This window comes from Neoarius graeffei, chromosome 16 (genome assembly GCF_027579695.1).
Source record: "Neoarius graeffei isolate fNeoGra1 chromosome 16, fNeoGra1.pri, whole genome shotgun sequence".
Taxonomy (NCBI): Eukaryota; Metazoa; Chordata; class Actinopteri; order Siluriformes; family Ariidae; genus Neoarius; species Neoarius graeffei.
The window spans coordinates 64,285,780-64,307,179 of NC_083584.1; the positions used below are offsets into that span (position 1 = coordinate 64,285,780).

General features: G+C 43.6%; 1 protein-coding gene across 4 annotated transcripts in view; it reads right to left on the bottom strand.

Annotated features, from left to right (window-relative positions):
• Positions 1 to 21,400, bottom strand: part of sidt2 (SID1 transmembrane family, member 2) — a 51,207-nt gene that overhangs the window by 24,819 nt on the left and 4,988 nt on the right. For all 4 annotated transcript variants that reach the window (XM_060943382.1, XM_060943381.1, XM_060943380.1 and 1 more), the window contains 8 exons: positions 20,220 to 20,341; positions 15,484 to 15,648; positions 14,783 to 14,828; positions 6,205 to 6,306; positions 4,784 to 4,867; positions 4,292 to 4,391; positions 215 to 280; positions 21 to 114 (listed from right to left, as the gene is read on the bottom strand). In XM_060943382.1, the coding sequence (XP_060799365.1) occupies positions 21 to 114; positions 215 to 280; positions 4,292 to 4,391; positions 4,784 to 4,867; positions 6,205 to 6,306; positions 14,783 to 14,828; positions 15,484 to 15,648; positions 20,220 to 20,341 (779 nt within the window). The remainder of the gene's footprint in view (positions 1 to 20; positions 115 to 214; positions 281 to 4,291; positions 4,392 to 4,783; positions 4,868 to 6,204; positions 6,307 to 14,782; positions 14,829 to 15,483; positions 15,649 to 20,219; positions 20,342 to 21,400) is intronic.

The window sequence follows — 21,400 nt, forward strand, 5'->3', positions numbered from 1 at the left end:
GAGAGAGAAACCAGACACACCTCTTGTTTTCGATGCAGGCCAACAGGAAGGTTAGTATGTAGAAGAACAAGAAGATGCCGAGACAGAACAGCATTCCCATAACGTACACCTCGGCTACGACACAAGGCGGGGGGGAAGAGAACACACCACATTAGCTAGCAATAAACTTGATTCTATTAACAAGTAATGAGTGAATCAGACTCTTCTGACTCACAGCTGATGGCAGGTGAGACGACCACTTCCAGAGTTTTGCTCCTGTTTCCAGCATCCAGCAGCTCATCTGGACGGGGAGAACACCAAAAACAACACACATTCAAGGCCCTCCTGTAGGGGACTCTCACTGACGGTCATCATTAGGCCATTATTAAAAAATGTTCCATTTCCGGTCCACCGGCCGGGTGAGTGCCGTTTGTCCGGTTGAAATTATTTTTTTTAACGCCGGTTTTTCGACATTTTTTTCAGGTTCGTAAATCTAAAATCAAACTTGACATTTACGCATTCCGCGCAGAATATAGAATCGAATCAGCTCTGCGCATGCGCCGTGCGGCACAAAAAAATGGCAGCCACCATGAAGGAAGGAGATCCGGAGTTTTCAAACATTTGCTTAAGTGTGAAATCGCAAAATGGTATTCTCGCGAAAAATTCAGAAAAACAAATCATTCAGTGATGATTTTAATAGTGTAATTTCATCCGAACTCGGCCTAACGCTCGATTTAGAACTACAGAAAGCCCGTGTGTCGGACCATCACAAACCGTTACTGGAAAATTCGTTTGATCTTGATCCATCTGAGACGTTACAAACAGCTTTTGAGTTTTGTTTTGCGAAATTCATTACCTACTTTGTTAATGACCCTGACAGATCTGTAGGAGAACCTAATAGATCTATTCAAAATGAGAACGGAACTGAACAAAAAAATGCGTTTACGGAACTAATGCAGGTTGGCTGGACAGAATTAAAAACTGTGTCTGTAGCAAATAACGTTTTTGTACAAGTTTCAGTTGATTAAACCGTCATATTTTATTAAATGTGTCTGCTTTTGTAATAAAAAAGTACTGAAAGAAAAAGCAAAACACCATTGCGATTTCTTATCCATCCATATATAATAAATAAATAAAAAATCCCTCCCTCCCGAAAATTTTTTTGCTCACCCGGTGGACAGGAAATGGATTTTTTTTAAGGATGGCCTTATGCATTTTAGCACACTTCATCTGTCTAGCAAGCACACATGATTCATTTCTAAACGATTTGGTCATTTGAACCCTCAGGGGTCTGAGGGTATTTTCTGGCACTAATGGTTTTGGCGTGCTCCGATTTTGTTGTCAATTTCAACAAATCCTAGCAGTATTTTCAAAGTCATATGACTTTTTTGTATTCAGCACAAGTTCAGCTCCAATCATATCGCTGTAGTCTGCATGTCATGATTGTATTTTATATTTAAAAAAAAAACAGATAAATGAAGATGTTAAAAGCAGTTTTAGAACTGTTGGAATGTATGGAAAAACACGACCTTACCCATTGTGACGAACCATTGTGATCACTTGAGGGGATTCTGTTCAGTCTTAGGAATGGATCAAGCACAAAAACTTTAATCTGCTCCATTGATTTGGACAATTAATTGGCCATTAAAATATTTATGTCCTATTGTTTTGGGATAAAGGGTTGACAGTGGGAGGGGTATTCAATGAGAAGAGTAAAAAATTCCATTCCATTCAATGAGAAGAGTGAAAACCCGTCCCACTGCCAATTCTTAATTGCATTAGGCCAAGTGATCTAAATGGTCCGTCGCAATGGGTAAGGTCATGTTTTTTTTCAAACATTCCAACACAGTTCTAAAGCTGCTTTTTACATCATCTTCATTTATCTGGTATTTGACTGTTTTGGTATTGGACTCTATTCAGTGTGTCTTGAAATTAATTCTTGTACTACTTTACTCAGTTCAGAGCCACAACCGACTCTGTTACACAATTACTCTAATTTCGCACCCACTCCAACTCCAAATTTTACTCTCTAAACTCAAAATAGAACAAAATTAACTATTTTTGAGGAAAATACTTTTAACTCTGGAAAAACTGCCCAGTCATTTTTCCTGTGTCTGCACTACAGCGCACGCATAATCAACTGAAATATGCTCGTAAGAAATACTTAAGGCCTCTGCATGCTCTTGCGACAAGGCTTTCGCAGACAGTTGTAATTTATCGTTGAGCGGGAAGTAATAGGCCTGCGCGATGTTATTCACCGCCACAACGCAAGGGGGCGCGAAGTCGCGAAATCGCTAGGAGTAGTTGGTGGGTGTGGTTAGCGGAGTGTTTATCCTCCGGTTACTTATAATGACTAGAACTGGAGTCGTATAGATGTCCGTACTTCCTCACTTCCTCAATCAACCGCTCTTCGTGCTGCTCCATCTTCACTCGTGTTTTTAAAAATGGCGGTCGTGAAAACAAAACAAACCGGGAAAGTAGGGAAGCGGAAGTGCGTGTACAGCGGATGTAGAGTGGACCAATCAGAGCCCTATTGTCTGCGACGCTGTCTGCGAGGCTTCTGCGGTGGTCACAATTTTTGGGAGGTGCGTGCAGAGCGTCTGCGAAGGGGGGGGCTACGCAGACGCCATCTGCGACGCCATCTGTGAGGACTGGGTTGTCAGCATAAATTGGCCTTTACACTTACTTGAGCTGATCTTTGACTGGATCGGGTCAAAGTTTAAAATAAAAAAATAAAAAGGCATCAGTGTCGCGGTTCTCAGGACTGAATCGAATCGCTGTCCTGAATCTTCCAAAGCACATAAAACCCGCGTGCCATCTTGAAACAAGTTTTAACTCCAAACAGCCTGAACTATGGCTGACAGATTTGATCCTGTTTACGGTGGGCGTTCCCACCGCGAAAGAGAAACCAATCGAAAGCCAAAGTGTGAAAGTGATTATCATGCCGTGACCATGTGAACAGTCTTTTATGAATGTGTAAGTAGGCGCTCAGCGCTCTGACTCCGGTGTGACTGAGGAAGATGACAAGTTTTGTGTTTCATCTAATTTAAGTAATTTAAAAAACTATATTATTATTAGGCAGTGGGCACACAGGAAAGTGTAAAGTATAAAGTTTCTGTCAATATGTTTATCAGGCTTGTAAGATTAAAAACATGACCTACTCACTCTAAACCTGCCGAGCTTCGCTGGCGAAGCTTTCGACCCCAGAGGGTTAAATGAGTCATTCAGTGAATCAGTGAGTTAAATGAATCTTTGCTGAGTGTTTCAGACCATGCAATAAGATGAATCATTTAACTCAACGGATTCAAATGACTCGAGTCACTTCTTGTGAACGCAACAGACTTGATATGATTCAAAATTTGTCATAAAGATATATGTTATTTACCAGCTGGGAGGTCTGTATGGTGAAATACCGTGACCGAGGTCTTCAAAGTACTGAGCGAGGCCCTCTGGGCCGAGGTCAATATTCAAGGCCGAGGTCAGGGTTTTTCACCATACGGACCGACCTTAAGCTGGTAAATAATATATATATTTTTTTCTTTACCAAATTCTAACAGAAAACGAGAGCGCCCGAAAGGGGAAACCGAGCCGAGCCGCCATTTTGAATCCTCATTCACGGCTGTAATGCAAACGGCTTCCTCCTCGGTATACAAGTGCACTTCCATGGCAGGAAAAAACTACATTTTGCCGCCTATGTAGTTCCCTATTTATACAAATAGGAGTCATTCAGGATTCAGCCATGTTTTTGCTCGGCGTTAGCAAGTTAGAGGTTTTTAGCTTTCTCCTGAAATGTTTTCTTTTATTTCTTCTTCCTCAGGGTAGTAAAACTCGCTTTCGCTGTGAACACTGCCGTTATCGCTGTCCCTGCTGTAAAATTAATGCTATTCTCCTGAGAAATGCGAAAATAAATGTTGACAAAAATTGCTACGAGGTTTGTTGTTGTGAACGAGCAAGTTGCCAGAGGTCCGTAACTGGGGTCCGTATCGTAGGATACGGACCCGCTCGCCAGCCAACCAGAGCGCAGGATTTGATGGAAACCGGACCGCGAAAAAAATAATAGCCATTATTTCAGAAAATACTACAAAAATGCAGTGTGTACACTCATCTACGTAAAATGACAACGTTTATGTCGTCACTGATTTACACCAACAAATTAAGAGATCATGGAAGACTTTCAGCACCAGGACACTGATCCAAGGTGAATCGTGACTGGCTGGGACACAGACACTGGATTACAACAGTAAGATCAGATTAAGTGATGACTGGATTGGAAGTACACCCAATCCCTTCCACCAGGCTGTGATTGGCTCACCGGGTGAGAGGGGGTAGAACTTGAGCGGCCCGCCGCACGCTTCGTCCTCCGTCTTCACCACGATCACCACGTAGAAGCTGTTACTGGGAAAGTCCTTCCTCTGGGAAGCAAAAGAACAAACGCGCCTAATTACAGAAGAACACGCTCTCTCTAAAATCGTCATAAATCATATGAAAAAAAGTGACTGCTGAGAGATTTAGCCTCGCTAATGATGCTGAACTACTCTAAAGATTAAGCACTACACCAAAGTGATAAAGTCACGTGATAAAGGCGAGCAGTGATGCTCCATCACCACATCTGCGATCCAGCCGTGACATGATGAAAATTGGGACACGATAAACACATTACTATAATGGACTCTTAAAAAGGTTTCATGATAGTCATGTGGCAAATTTATCACATCGTCGTGATGTACCTGACTCCTTAAAAAAGGGACATAAAAAGGAAGGAAGAAAGAAAATAAATAAATATTTAAAAATATATACATGTTACCTGTACAGTAATGGCAGCCTTCTTGGTCATGGTCTGATACATCCCAATGAAGGCCACGTTGTTGTCCAGATCGTACACAGGGCACTGAAGGAGAACAAAAACGGAAGGGTTAAAGGTCAGGATCGGGAATTCGGTTTAGAATTAAAGATTAAGGCTATGATCAGGGATTTAGAATAAGAGCTGAAAACAGAGCAAGGGATTTACATAGCCTGGCAAGCCAGACAATGTGAATATTTAGTCTGGCCTCGATCCGTAGACATTTCCGAAGGGTGTGGGTGGAACAACCCGCTGTCTTTCAAACTGTCTCTGTGCGTATAGGCCAACGCTCTGACCAATCAGCGCAACAGTGACTGTGACGTAGTCAGAGCGACAGAAAGCAGTGGGGGAGGCCTTGAAATAAATAATTTTTCAAAATGCGTATTAATTAATAAACAGGTTCTAGATATTAAGAAGTTTGGAGATAATGACCACAAGTTTGGAGTCTGTACTACATACTTAACATACACTTATTTTTTCCAAGTGTTTTTCAAGGGTTTGCTTAAACTGTTTTTGAGAGTTTTTATTTAGTGGTGTTTGGTGAAATAATTTCCCTTAAATTTAAAATAACGGGAAAATAAGAAACAATCAAAAAGTAATGTTTCAAAGCTGTTTATTAATTCTTCGTACTGCACAAACTAGCCCCATCCTTTTGGCTACGAGCGGAGCCAGCTGGTAGATCAGACTTTTGCCATAGCCGGTCGGCAAAACAGCGAAACGTCCTTCTTGAAAAGGAATGAGCGGAGAGCCTCTTCCTGCTCATGTTTCAACGAAAACTCCAAGTCTAATTCTTCTAAAACTGATTCCAAAGCGGAGTCAAACGCGTGCTGTTCGCTAGCCCGTAGCCATCTTTCCTGTTGCGCTTTCTCCAGCGTCGCGCAGCCTTGTCGTCACTCCTGCAAAAGCCCGCCCAAAGAATCCAAACAAAAACCTTGCGTTGTGATTGGCGGGCACGATTTGATGCCCGGGGTGTGTTGTTGATATGGTGCGAGGCTAGACCCACTCGTAGGCAAAAATATTTTTGGCTGCTAGGCGGGTGGGTCTAGTTTACTAGGCTAGGATTTACAATTAAATATTTAAAATTAGATTCAGGGTTCGGATGAGGATTCTAATCCAAAATTTGATGCGTTTCTTTGAGATCGTTTTTTATGAGCTGACTTCCACTTCAATTCCAAAATTCCTTGATTATAAATTCTGTACAAAAGTTGTAATGAGAGGAACTGAGATTTCATTCGAGGTTAAAAATGCATGTACTTTACTTACCAAAAATAAAAAAAAGGTCGCACACAGACAAAATTAAGAGGAAGGAGGACAAAACAGCAAAGTGTGTGTGTGAGAGAGAGAGAGGAGAGGGAGGAAAAAAAAAAAAAAAAAACACCACACACCTGGATGTCCTGAACAGACATGACAGAGCAGGGGAAGTTCTTCTCAGAGTTTACTTTCACGATGACTGTGTCCACTCCATCTGGAAACTTGTACTTAAAAAACTGTAGTCGGGGGACCCCACACAAAGGACAAAACAAACAAACAAACAAACCAAAAACAGTGAATTAAATACATATTCCTTACTCCATCAAGTGCCCAAAACTGCCCTAAAGGTCTCAAAATGTCTCCCAAAACCTCTGAAATGCCCATAATGCTTCTGCAAAGTGCACCGTATAACCTTGAGCAGCCAAGCCACTTCATAATGGGAGACTTAGGCCCTGTCCACACGGCAACGGATTCAGGTGAATCTGATAAAATTGTTTATCGTTTCGGCCTGGCGTCCACACGGCACCGGCGTTTTGGGTGCCCAAAACGAAATCTTTTGAGAACGGGTTCCAGAGTGGAAAGATCTGGCAACAGCGCCGTTGCGAAGTCGTCTGGATGAGTAGAACGGATTTGTTTACGATGATGTCACAACCACATGTGCTTCACGCCGGGTAGAAGTGTAACGAACTCGATGCGAGTTGTCAACAAATCCTATAACTTGGTTCATGAAACGCGCTTACAAAATATTTTCACTGTGAATATTTATTGTGTAATGGTGCAGAGAGAGAGAGAGAGAGAGAGAGAGAATAGCCCTTAAGGCAGGGTCAATCCCACCAGCAAAAATAGGGAAAAAAAGGAGCGATCTCACCTCTTCAGATGTTGGTTTAAGTCCGACAATACATTCCTCAAAAAGGGCGTAGAAGAACAAATTAATCCATCAACGTGTAGCATTCAATTTATTCCGGACCATTAAAGACGCCGCCTTCCGCGTAGAATCATACGTCATCCTCGCCGCCATATTGGATGGGTCAAAGCGGAGAATAAAGATGCCTCATTCATGTGCTGCGTTTAACTGTACCAACAGGTTTGCCGTCCAAACGAGATCACATGGGATTACCTTTCACAGGTGAGACTGGAAAAATACTTTTCATTGTATTTGGTCATTATAATGTAATTTTACGAACAGATTTTCCTGACTTTGTGGCTAATATGAAGTCTCGCGCATAATAGTTTATGCGCATGCGTCCTTACTTCTTCTATTGTTCTGGTGTCTCCGATGGGACCGTCTTACAGCGCCCCTAGAGGTGTGGCATGTGTATTGCATCGTTTTCAGCAAGCATTGCGTTGCCATATGGACCTGATATTTTACTGATCCATTGCCCATGTGGACGCGATAATTTTTTTTTTTTTTAAATCTCGTTGCCGTTGTCGTGTGGATGTAGCCTTACTGAATTCCTATCCTGAATCAGCCCTAAAGGCGCTCACTTTTTCCCCTAAAGTGCTCCATCATAAGAGCGTTTACATTTTGAGATGCATCTGAAGATTCTAGATTATGCCTTAGAACAACAGTCCACCAATTCACAGAGGTTTAGTAGCTGTCCTCTGCGTGACCTCAAAACAAAGACACAGACATCGATCTATTTTAAAAATGTGTGTTTCGCAGCTTTCTGTACCTGTCCTTTAGTGTTATGGACAGGATGCTCTCTCTTAAAAAAAAAAAAAAAATTTTTTTTTGAGAGATCTCTCATCTCATATCATCTCTAGCCACTTTATCCTGTTCTACAGGGTCGCAGGCGAGCTGGAGCCTATCCCAGCTGACTACGGGCGAAAGGCGGGGTACACCCTGGACAAGTCGCCAGGTCATCACAGGGCTGACACATAGACACAGACAACCATTCACACTCACATTCACACCTACGGTCAATTTAGAGTCACCAGTTAACCTAACCTGCATGTCTTTGGACTGTGGGGGAAACCGGAGCACCCGGAGGAAACCCATGCGGACACGGGGAGAACATGCAAACTCCACACAGAAAGGCCCTCGCCGGCCCCGGGGCTCGAACCCAGGACCTTCTTGCTGTGAGGCAACAGCACTAACCACTACACCACCGTGCTGCCCCCGTTTGAGAGATATTCTCATCTTAATATCATAGTCCATCACATTTCTGATGATCCGTATCTCGGCATGAATTCATATTATTATTATTTTGTACGTCTGAGCATGGTCTGTTATTCAGTAAAGGAACACTCCCATACTACTACTCTATTCTTTAATCAGGATTCATGTTTGGATTTTGGAGTGTCTAGATTTAATATTACAAGCCTGACCCGCTGTTTAGTTCTTGCTGAACCCAAGAGTTTCAAAAATTGTCCAAAAATACCTCACGTTATCCAGAGTACAATTCAATTTTATTTGTATACGACTTCTGAAGCCAAGAACACGGACACTCAAGCGCACAGTGAAATTTAACCCGTCTGAAGCAGTGAACACACACATTGCACACATACTGCCTCCGAATCCTGTCAGAAATATATTTTCATACTTGCTGAATGCATTCCAACATCAACAAATGTTGTGATTCATAACTAAAGCCTCGGTCACAACCGGCCGTACATGCTCCTACGGCTGGTCTACGTGCAAAAAACGCAAGAAACGCACGGAGAGCGCGCGTGCGACATGCTGATTTTCGAGCTGTAGACCGGTCGCAGAGGTCTTTTGTCATGTCAAACAGACGCTACGGGCGCTTACGTTTTTTTCAGGTTGCAAGACAAACTTACGGCCAATGTGCGTCTTTCTCCACAAACAAACAAACAAAAAAAAAGCAGCGATTTGGGAAACGCCAAAAATCGCACGGCCAAAAAAATCATACGTCTGGTTGTGACCTAGGCTTTAGGAATATTTTTCTGACATTCCAAGTTGACGGAGTTGATCAGATTGAGATCTGGGGAATTTGCAAGCCAAATCAGCGCCTTGTCATGTTCCTCAAACCATTCCTGAACAATTTCTGCAGTGTGGTGGGGCACACTTTCCTGCTGAAAGAGGCCACTGTCATTAAGAAATACTGTTATGAAGGGGTGTACTGGGTCTGCAACAATGTTTAGCAGGGCTTTCCCCAAAGCGCGGATATGTGGGATTCCGCCACGCTGTGCAACATCAGTGCTGTGTGGTCACTTGCGCACACCAAACAAAAAAAAAAAACAACAACAAAACAATGCAGAGTACTTTCTACACCTAAATATCTCCTTCCCCCCCCCCTCTGAAAATGAGTAATAACTACAAAAATACAACCCCGATTCCAAAAAAGTTGGGACAAAGTACAAATTGTAAATAAAAACAGAATGCAATAATTTACAAATCTCAAAAACTGATATTGTATTCACAATAGAACATAGACAACATATCAAATGTCGAAAGTGAGACATTTTGAAATTTCATGCCAAATATTGGCTCATTTGAAATTTCATGACAGCAACACATCTCAAAAAAGTTGGGACAGGGGCAATAAGAGGCTGGAAAAGTTAAAGGTACAAAAAAGGAACAGCTGGAGGACCAAATTGCAACTCATTAGGTCAATTGGCAATAGGTCATTAACATGACTGGGTATAAAAAGAGCATCTTGGAGTGGCAGCAGCTCTCAGAAGTAAAGATGGGAAGAGGATCACCAATCCCCCTAATTCTGCGCCGACAAATAGTGGAGCAATATCAGAAAGGAGTTCAACAGTGTAAAATTGCAAAGAGTTTGAACATATCATCATCTACAGTGCAGAATATCATCAAAAGATTCAGAGAATCTGGAAGAATCTCTGTGCGTAAGGGTCAAGGCCGGAAAACCATACTGGGTGCCCGTGATCTTCGGGCCCTTAGACGGCACTGCATCACATACAGGCATGCTTCTGTATTGGAAATCACAAAATGGGCTCAGGAATATTTCCAGAGAACATTATCTGTGAACACAATTCACCGTGCCATCCGCCGTTGCCAGCTAAAACTCTATAGTTCAAAGAAGAAGCCGTATCTAAACACGATCCAGAAGCGCAGACGTCTTCTCTGGGCCAAGGCTCATTTAAAATGGACTGTGGCAAAGTGGAAAACTGTTCTGTGGTCAGACGAATCAAAATTTGAAGTTCTTTATGGAAATCAGGGACGCCGTGTCATTCGGACTAAAGAGGAGAAGGACGACCCGAGTTGTTATCAGCGCTCAGTTCAGAAGCCTCCATCTCTGATGGTATGGGGTTGCATTAGTGCGTGTGGCATGGGCAGCTTACACATCTGGAAAGACACCATCAATGCTGAAAGGTATATCCAGGTTCTAGAGCAACATATGCTCCCATCCAGATGATGTCTCTTTCAGGGAAGACCTTGCATTTTCCAACATGACAATGCCAAACCATATACTGCATCAATTACAGCATCATGGCTGCGTAGAAGAAGGGTCCGGGTACTGAACTGGCCAGCCTGCAGTCCAGATCTTTCACCCATAGAAAACATTTGGCGCATCATAAAACGGAAGATACGACAAAAGAGACCTAAGACAGTTGAGCAACTAGAATCCTACATTAGACAAGAATGGGTTAACATTCCTATCCCTAAACTTGAGCAACTTGTCTCCTCAGTCCCCAGACGTTTACAGACTGTTGTAAAGAGAAAAGGGGATGTCTCACAGTGGGAAACATGGCCTTGTCCCAACTTTGAGATGTTTTGTTGTCATGAAATTTAAAAATCACCTAATTTTTCTCTTTAAATGATACATTTTCTCAGTTTAAGCATTTGATATGTCATCTATGTTCTATTCTGAATAAAATATGGAATTTTGAAACTTCCACATCATTGCATTCCGTTTTTATTTACAATTTGTACTTTGTCCCAACTTTTTTGGAATCGGGGTTGTAGGAAGATATTGTAATATGTAGGTCTAGACTATCCTGGTACTCAACCCAGAAATGAAAAAGGGTTTCGCTACATGCACTGACTGCCATTCACAACCATACATAAAACCATGCTCTCGGTGCTGGTCATTAGATGATGCTGTTGCACGATTTGACCTCGATTCTGTTCCTGGCATCGGAAAACAAAGAGGCGTGCTACAAAGTGTTTTCATTTCAAATCTAATTTTGCCCCTTGCATATTTGACAAGGTAAAAACCAGCAAATTTAATAATGTTGAATTGTGCCTAAATCAGCCCTAGATGCCACCAGAAGTCTCTAATTTCAAAATTTTCCGGGGGAGCGTGCTCCCAGAACCCCTTAGCAGCCATCGGGGCCCTCTGGGTTGGGCCAGTCCTTACGGGCTGGGCTCCACATCAGTAGCACTGCTCCGATATTTTTTTTCCTGGGGAAAGCCCTGTTTAGGTAGGTGGTATGGGTCAAAGTAACATCGACATGAATACCAGGACTCAAGGTTTCCCAGCAGAACATTGAGCGGACCGTCACACTTCCTCCACCAACTTGTCTTCTTCCCAAAGTGCATTATGGTGCCATCTCTTCCCCTGGTAAGCAATACACACACCGACCCATCCTGCTGTCCACACGATATAAAAGAGAACATGGTTCATCCACCTTCTTCCATTGTTCCATGATCTAGTTCTGAGGCTCACATGCCCATTGCATGTGCTTTCAACGGTGGACAAGGGTCGGCACAGGCACTCCGATTAACTAACTAACTACAGCTGCAGCTACACAACTCCATATGCAGTAAGCTGTGATGCACTGTATGTTCCGACACCCTTCTATCATAGCCAGCATCAACTTTTTCAGCAGTTTGTGCTCTTCTGTGGGATTGGACCATATGGGTTAGCCTTTGACACCCATGACCCTGTTGCCGGTTCACCAGTTGTCCTTCCTTGGACCACTTTTGTTCGGTACTAACCACTGCATACTGGGAACACCCCACAAGATGTGCCATTTTGGAGATGCTCAGACCCAGTCATCTAGCCATCACAAGTTGTCAAAGATCCTTACACTTGCCCATTTTTCCTGCTTCCAACACATCAACTTCGAGAACTGACTGTTCTCTTGCTGTCTAATATACTGCACCCCTTGACAGGTGCCATTGTAATGCGATAATCAATGTTGTTCACGTCACCTCTCATGTCCCTTTTCCACCAAATCAGTTCCAGTGCTGGTTTAGGGCCAGTGCTGAGTTTGGAACCGGGTTTTCTGTTTCCACTGACAAAGAACTGGCTCTGGGCCAGAAAAACCGGTTCCAGGCTAGCACCAGAGGAAAGAACCGCTTATGTCAGCAGGGGGCGGAGTTGTTAAGACCAACGTTAGCTCATAACAAAGGCTAACATAACCATCTCACATTCAGTGTAAGTAAGAGTCAAAACGTCATTAGGTTATTACCTGTCTCCTAGAACGTAAATCGCCGTCCACTCAAAACCTGTCGATCAACACGAACATATTGGATCTGCCGTTTTCTGATCCCAATGAAGCATCGTAAAGCCAGAAGCAGCAGCTGTACAAGCGCCAAATCATCCATTATTGTTGTTGCTGCTGCTGCTGCTTCTTCTTCTTTTCCGTGTTGTTGTTACTTCGATGTTCGCGCCAAGGTTTATGCAAACGCAGCGACGTAACTGACGTATACAGTAACGTAATGACGTGGCTCCCCTTAGCACCCCGAGCTATGGAAAAACAAACTGGTTCTCAGCTGGTTCACAAGTTGAACGAGTTGTGAACCAGCACCGGCCCTGAACCAGCCCTGGAACTGATTTGGTGGAAAAGGGGTAACAGTGGTTTTAACGTTATGACTGATTGGTGCAAGTATGGGAGAATATTCAGAAACTCAATAAATGTACAAATATAAAAAGATGACCTTCTCGCATTTCATGAAAATCACAAACTCCTTGTTATTGAAATGTCACGAATGCCAATCATGCCTGCTTCAGATGAAAGTGGCAGTTTAATCGGTCCAACTCGTTAAACTCCATTCCATGAACTGCTCGGTTTACATTCAAGAGACCTCAGCCTTTATTTGGTCTTCATAAAGAATCTGTGAGTTGCGTGTGTGTACGCAATTCCTGTCATAACAGATTTTACTGCTGTATATGGCAGTCTGCTGGAAGGAGTCAATTCCAGAATTACTGGGTATGAACTGGGTATAGAACTGATGGGTAAAAAGGTTATAGGTAGATTAACTCATGAACTTTTAGCCATTTTTACTTACTTGTCCTGGTTTCTCTCAGTTCTCTCTTACACAAATTCACACGCACACGAGCGAGGTATATGTGGACAATACTGTGGTTGAAACTGGTGAATCATGCTGAATACAACCATTAGGAAATAATGGACTTTTACACTTCCTCAATTTGTTCTTTTCAGGCTCAAATTCTCCTTGTTCCTCTTCTCACACAGGACAGTAACAAAAAGCCCCCACACACCCTTGCTGAACATGAACTGGGTGGAAACATCACCCTGTTTCACAAAGGCTAATGTCAAACAAACCAAGTTAAATGGTATCTAGTGATTAGAGAGTGATAAGAATCCAATCATAGTTCCTTGCAGTGCCAAGAGACCCCAATCTGCCCTAAGGTGCCTCGGGTCTGATACCCTTTTTCCACCAAATCAGTTCCAGGGCTGGTTCGGAGCCAGTGCTTAGTATGGAACCGGGTTTTCTGTTTCCACTGACAAAGAACTGGCTCTGGGCCAGAAAAACCAGTTCCAGGGTAGCACCAACTCTTTGCTGGGCCAGAGGAAAGAACCGCTTACATCAGCAGGGGGGCGGAGTTGTTAAGACCAACAACAATACAAGACCACGAGAGGGCGCCATTTTTAAATAAGCAACAAGATATCATGGATGCAGTAAAGCAGCAGTCATCCATTATTATTGTTGTTGCTGCTGTTTCTTCTTCTTCTCCGTGTTGTCGTTGCTTCGATGTTCGCGCCAAGGTTTATGCAAACGCAGCGACGTAACTGACGAATACAGTGACGTAATGACGTGGCTCCCCTTAGCACCCCGAGCTATGGAAAAGCAAACTGGTTCTCAGCTGGTTCGCAAGTTGAACGAGTTGTGAACCAGCACCAGCCCTGAACCAGCCCTGGAACTGATTTGGTGGAAAAGGGGCATGAGAGACTCCAAAGTGACCTAGAGAACTGAAAGTGACCAAAAGGTCCTTCTGGTGCCTCATAACTCAAAGCCTCCAAAGTGCCCTAAAGGTTATGCTACCAAGTGACCTCTAGGCTACAAAGTGCCCTAAAGGTTATGATACTCAGTGACCTCGAAGCTCCAAAGTGCCCTAAAAATCCTTAATAGCTCTGCCTCAGAATCCAAAAAGGGCCTGTCGTCATACCTTAAAATGCAGAAAAACGCTATATAGGCCCCAACTATGCAATGGTGTGCCTCAGAGTGTTCTACAACACCCCAGAATTGTCCAGAAGTGCCCAAAACCACTTGTATACAGTCTAAAATGCCCTAGACCACAATGTAAGCAAATAAGCTCAAATGATCCAAAACATGACAGTGTCAGAGTGTCTTAAGGCAAACTTCTAACTGATTTAAAGAACCCCAAAGTGTCCAGTGTTGCCCAAATGATAAGAACACCTCATGAGGAAGAGGCTAAAATGCCCCAAAGTGATTAAGGTACAGAGTGAATTAGACTTTCACTTCCCCTCCAAGAACACACTAAGGATCGACTAAGTCAACAAAACAGGCTACTTTTCTTTATTTGGAGTGGGTGTGCATGTGTGTTATTTATATATATACACACTTGTACAAACCTGGGGTTGAGATGGAGTTGCGTTGAAGCTGAACTTCTTATTTGTCCTGAATAAACAAAAGATAACACTGCTGTAAAATCATTACGCCCAGATGATGACATGAGTCATCATAATGTCAAGTGGACTTGGACAACAAGCACAGTGCAGACAGCAAACAATATGATTAAAGGAAACAGGATCATCAGGAAATGTTGAGAAGTGAGATTATAAAGCTTCTAGACCAGGAAAGTTCATTTAAGCATGAAGAAAAGACGAGGATGAAGGCAGACTCAAAGTGCCATAAAGTTCACTAAAGTGCCTCCAATATTCTACCAAAAAGTATGATAAGTAACTCAACGTGCTCTAAAGTGTTCCTCAAATGGTCAATAAATAAATAAAATACCTCAAAATCTCAAACCACCCCAAAGCTCCATAAACACAAAGTTCTGTCAAAACAATCAAGTGACCCAAGGCAGCTAAAAATACCCACATTTCAAGCGCCCCTGGTGTGCTATAAGGTGAGCCAACATACCCTACAGTGCCCCAGTATATCCCAAATCACCCCAACAAAGTACCATAAAATACACCCAAAGCTCTCTGAAGTGCCCAGAAACACCTAAATCTGCCCTAAAGTGATGCTATTGTTAAAACTGTGGCAACATGAGTGAATAAGTAATCAAGGGCTTTATCAGAGTGGGAGTGTGGATGATGATGAGACTCACTGCAGCGTGAAACTTTCCACCCGGCTGACCCGCAGCTGGTACTGGATGCTGGAGGTGGACAGAGTGGAGACGTCCACATAGAAGAACTGGGTCTCAAAGAGGGCGAGTGTTGGGGGCTGGCACAGAGTTCGGCCCACGTGCGTATACTGGTACTTTCTCTGGTACCTGCAGAGAGAGAGAGAGAGAGAGAGAGCCTGAAAAGTCTAATGGTCACCCACACGTCCCCAAGCATCCTCAAGGCCAGCAAAGTACCATTAGTTTCTCAAAGTTAAGTACCCCAAAGACCACTTTGTGAACCCTGCAGCACCAAAAATTGCTCCAGGTGTCCTAAAGCTATCCAAGTGCCCTAAAGTTTCCCCAAACGAGCACAAACTGCTCCAAGCCTACCAAGTGCTCTGAAGTCCTCCAGGTAGTACAAACTGCTTTAAGTGGCCGAAGGCTAACCAAGTGCCATAACGTTCCACAGAGCAGCACAAACTGCTCCAAGTGCCCCAGGACTATCAGAGTGCCGTCAAGTCTGAACTGCTCCAAGTGCTACCAAGTTCCCCCAAGTTCCCCAATGCAGCACACTCTGCTCCAACTGCTGTCTCAGGGTTCTCCAGAAAATTTGAAGTAGCCGGCGGCTCTGGAATTTGCAGTGGCAAAGCCAAAGGTGTGTTAATGCTAGGGGGTTCTGGGGGCATGCCCAGAATCTGGAAATTTCCATGCCTTCTGGTGCATTCTCAGCAAATAAATTACTAACGATTTCCCTGTAAAATACTTGCAAAATCTGTATGAAATTTCCCTCCAGATGTGTGCACGTGTTTGGCTTTCTCAGTTACCCTCTGTAGTATGCTGCCTGCCTCTGTAACATAACTACATATGCTACAGCATGGTCATGTGGTCCAGCACAGCCAATCAGAGTGCAAGAATTGACCAACAAATATGGTGTCGCTTCCAGTCATGTTAGACCCGAATCGAAGACAATTTTGTGGTGAAATAATTGGATTTGCAACAGACACAATATAAATCGCTTCAACATTGAATGGCAAGTCTTTTGTTTTTTTTCCCTGGGATCGAGCAGCCGGCACAGACTATCTGTGTAGGTGGAGAAAAACGCCAGTTGCTTGTGCTTGTGGACATCTCTAAAGTCTATGCAAGTACCCTAAAACCATTCATAGCAGCAAAAAAAGTGCCCTAATGGTATCCAAGTGCCCTAAAGTCTCCCACAACAGCACAAATTGCTCCAAGTGCCATAAGGTTATCCAAGTGCCCTTAAGTCCCCGAGAACAACACATAATGCTCCAAGTGCCATAAGGTCATCCAAGTGCCCTAAAGTTCCCTAGAACACACAATGCTCCACGTGCCATAAGGTCATCCAAGTGCCCTAAAGTCCCCTAGAACAACACATAATGCTCCACGTGCCATAAGGTTATCCAAGTGCCCTAAAGTCTCCCACAGCAACACAAAATGCTCCAAGTGCCATAAGGTTATCCAAGTGCCCTAAAGTCTCCCAGAACAACACAAAATGCTCCAAGTGCCCTAAGGTCTCCCAGAACAACACAAAATGCTCCAAGTGCCATAAGGTTATCCAAGTGCCCTAAAGTCTCCCAGAACACCACAAAATGCTCCAAGTGCCCTAAGGTCATCCAAGTGCCCTAAAGTCTCCCAGAACAACACAAAATGCTCCAAGTGCCCTAAGGTCTCCCAGAACAACACAAAATGCTCCAAGTGCCATAAGGTCATCCAAGTGCCCTAAAGTCTCCCAGAACAACACAAAATGCTCCAAGTGCCATAAGGTCATCCAAGTGCCCTAAAGTCTCCCAGAACAACACAAAATGCTCCAAGTGCCCTAAGGTCATCCAAGTGCCCTAAAGTCTCCCAGAACAACACAAAATGCTCCAAGTGCCCTAAAGTCTCCCAGAACAACACAAAATGCTCCAGTGCCCTAAGGTCATCCAAGTGCCCTAAAGTCTCCCAGAATAACACAAAATGCTCCAAGTGCCATAAGGTCATCCAAGTGCCCTAAAGTCTCCCAGAACAACACAAAATGCTCCAAGTGCCCTAAAGTCTCCCAGAACAACACAAAATGCTCCAAGTGCCATAAGGTCATCCAAGTGCCCTAAAGTCTCCCAGAACAACACAAAATGCTCCAAGTGCCATAAGGTCATCCAAGTGCCCTAAAGTCTCCCAGAACAACACAAAATGCTCCAAGTGCCATAAGGTCATCCAAGTGCCCTAATGTCTCCCAGAACAACACAAAATGCTCCAAGTGCCCTAAGGTCATCCAAGTGCCCTAAAGTCTCCCAGAACAACACAAAATGCTCCAAGTGCCCTAAAGTCTCCCAGAACAACACAAAATGCTCCAGTGCCCTAAGGTCATCCAAGTGCCCTAAAGTCTCCCAGAACAACACAAAATGCTCCAAGTGCCATAAGGTCTCCCAGAACAACACAAAATGCTCCAAGTGCCATAAGGTCATCCAAGTGCCCTAAAGTCTCCCAGAACAACACAAAATGCTCCAAGTGCCCTAAAGTCTCCCAGAACAACACAAAATGCTCCAAGTGCCATAAGGTCATCCAAGTGCCCTAAAGTCTCCCAGAACAACACAAAATGCTCCAAGTGCCATAAGGTCATCCAAGTGCCCTAAAGTCTCCCAGAACAACACAAAATGCTCCAAGTGCCATAAGGTCATCCAAGTGCCCTAAAGTCTCCCACAGCAACACAAAATGCTCCAAGTGCCATAAGGTTATCCAAGTGCCCTGAAGTCTCCCAGAACAACACAAAATGCTCCAAGTGCCCTAAGGTTATCCAAGTGCCCTAAAGTCTCCCACAGCAACACAAAATGCTCCAAGTGCCATAAGGTTATCCAAGTGCCCTGAAGTCTCCCAGAACAACACAAAATGCTCCAAGTGCCATAAGGTTATCCAAGTGCCCTGAAGTCTCCCACAGCAAGACAAAATGCTCCAAGTGCCATAAGGTTATCCAAGTGCCCTAAAATCACCAATAGTAGTAGCACAAAATGCCTTTGAGTGGATGTATAAAGTTCCCAAAATACCCTCAAGGACCCAAGTGATGCCAATATGACAAAGTGCCTCCAAGTTTCCCCAGTGTCCTATTCAGAAATGTGCTCATATACAGCAAAATGTCTAATACAGTCAGCCACTCTTTGACTCGATATATTCTCCACAACCTGAACCAGCACGCACAGAGGAACTGAAATTTATGATCTGAACAGCAAGTCAACCATGTGCACTTGGGTGTGTGTGTGTGTGTGTATATATACACACACACACACACACACACACACATTTGTACATACTAAAGTAAACGAGTCACAAATTCTTTACAGGCACAGGATGCCATGTGATTAAGTTTAGAACTTTATGATCAACTTGTTTTCTCTCTCCCTCGCTCTTGCTCTCACGCACACACACTGAACTAAAATCCACATGAGAGAAAGAAGGACCTTTGGAATATTTTTTAATTACAGAAGCCATCGGGGTTGAGCTTCGAACTGGTTTTATCACAGAATCTTCTCATAAAATATTAATCTGGTTTCAGTGCCTCAGCGTGTAAATCACTGATCCCCACCTTAAAACACGACGGAAACCAACATTTCAGCTCGATATACATCACGTTTACACGCTACGCTTTATAAAATTTCACATTTTATACCAGTCGTTACCTGTGGAATCCTTTGAATCATTACTTGACTCAATGTGCATCATGAAACAAGGAACAACATGAGCCAATATCAGTTATTTTATTGCTTCAGTTTTATAGCTGAAAGACGCAATCATTTATTTATTTATTTATTTATTCATTCATTCCTTCTACACATAACTTTGAAAATATGTAGAAAATGAAAACAGAAATAATGGTTTAAGACTTGGTCTGGGCAGCACAGTGGTGTAGTGGTTAGCGCTGTCGCCTCACAGCAAGAAGGTCCGGGTTCGAGCCCCGTGGCCGGCGAGGGCCTTTCTGTGCGGAGTTTGCATGTTCTCCCCGTGTCCGCGTGGGTTTCCTCCGGGTGCTCCGGTTTCCCCCACAGTCCAAAGACATGCAGGTTAGGCTAACTGGTGACTCTAAATTGAGCGTAGGTGTGAATGTGAGTGTGAATGGTTGTCTGTGTCTATGTGTCAGCCCTGTGACGACCTGGCGACTTGTCCAGGGTGTACCCCGCCTTTCGCCCGTAGTCAGCTGGGATAGGCTCCAGCTTGCCTGCGACCCTGTAGAACAGGATAAAGCAGCTACAGATAATGAGATGAGATGAGATTTGACCTCAGCATAAGTGTATTACGTGGCTGAGAAAACCATTTTGGGAAACTGTATTACAGTCCGAAATTACAAAAAGGAAAAACATGTTCCCATGCAGCAAACACGCAAGCTGTTATTTTTCTACTTGCGTAACTCGTGATTTTAGCGGCTATTTAGCACTGATTTTAAAACGTCAAACTCCCCCCCTTGTGAAACTTCTTGCCTGGCCGTTGCTGAAACCATCCTCATGATTTCTTTTGAAACAGGAAATAAATCCACTTATCTGTTTTGTTTTGTTTTTTTTAACATTTTAAATTTTCCTCTGGTGTTTTTGACGATTACTCTTGCTAAATTCCATGGAAAACGGTGAAGAAAGCTGCTTTTCCTGAAGTGTATTAGAGGATATTTATATTGAAATGCCTAAGGTCAGTGAAACAGGACCAGCTCTGCGTGTGGTGGTGAAGAAAGGTCAGTGGCCTCTCGGCGACAGGATACTCACAGGCCTCGCAGGATGAGCGGAACTTGGAAGGAGAGAACGGCTTGTTTCTGCCTCACTACTAACAGCACAGGGCTCTTCGTGCTCTCTGAGAGCAGCTCCACGGACACACGGATCCCCTCCGTCTGAGAGAGAGAGAGAGAGAGAGAGAGAGAGAGAGAGAGAGAGAGAGAGAGAGGGGATAGGCGCAAAGTCAACAAAACCACACACTATATTGTGCCCTAATCATGGCTGCAATGTTATAATTTGCATATTCACCTCAACCTGCAATATGCAAATTAGTTCTCTAAACAAATAATTCATTAAATAGCTTCTGTACAGACAGGTAGAGAGTTAGTACAGGGTTAAAATCAGTATTTAACTGGGAGGTGGGGGGGAAGAGAGAGAGAGAGAGAGAGAGAGAACACAGGTTGTTAGGTATGCCCAATGTCACCTGAATAAGTAGGAACAGTATACATATTGCACTGAGTACAAGCAGGGACTCCGGCAACTAACTATGGCAGCATAACTTAAAGGGGAGAGCCAGAAGGTAACACAGGCATGAGGGAGCCCCGGGACATAAAGCAGCAGCCACTACACAGTCAACAAGCTCAAGTGAGCAAGCGAGTGAGGACTGACAGCATCCATACATCCCAGTTTACCAAAACGCTCTGTCTGAGGATCCTCCAGATCTACTCCTTTACCTCATAAACACCATTAACAAAAGGCTTGACTAAACAGATATGTTTTCAGCCTAGACTTAAACGCTGAGACTGTGTCTGATTCCCGAACATTACTTGGAAGGCTGTTCCATAACTGTGGGGCTTTGTAAGAAAAGGCTCTGCCCCCTGATGTAGCCTTCACTATACGAGGTACCAGCAGATAGCCTGCACCTTTTGATCCAAGTAGGCGTGGCGGGTCATAGAGGAGCAGAAGTTCACTCAGGTACTGTGGTGCAAGACCATTCAGTGCTTTAAAGGTCAATAGTGGTATTTTATAATCAATATGAAATATGATTGGGAGCCAATGCAGTGTGGATAAGACAGGCGTGATGTGGTCATATTTTCTAGTTCTAGTAAGGACTCTTGCTGCTGCATTTTGAACTAACTGGAGCTTGTTTATGCACTTATTGGAACATCCAGACAGTAAGGCATTACAATAATCCAACCTGGAGGTAACGAAAGCATGGACTAGTTTTTCCGCGT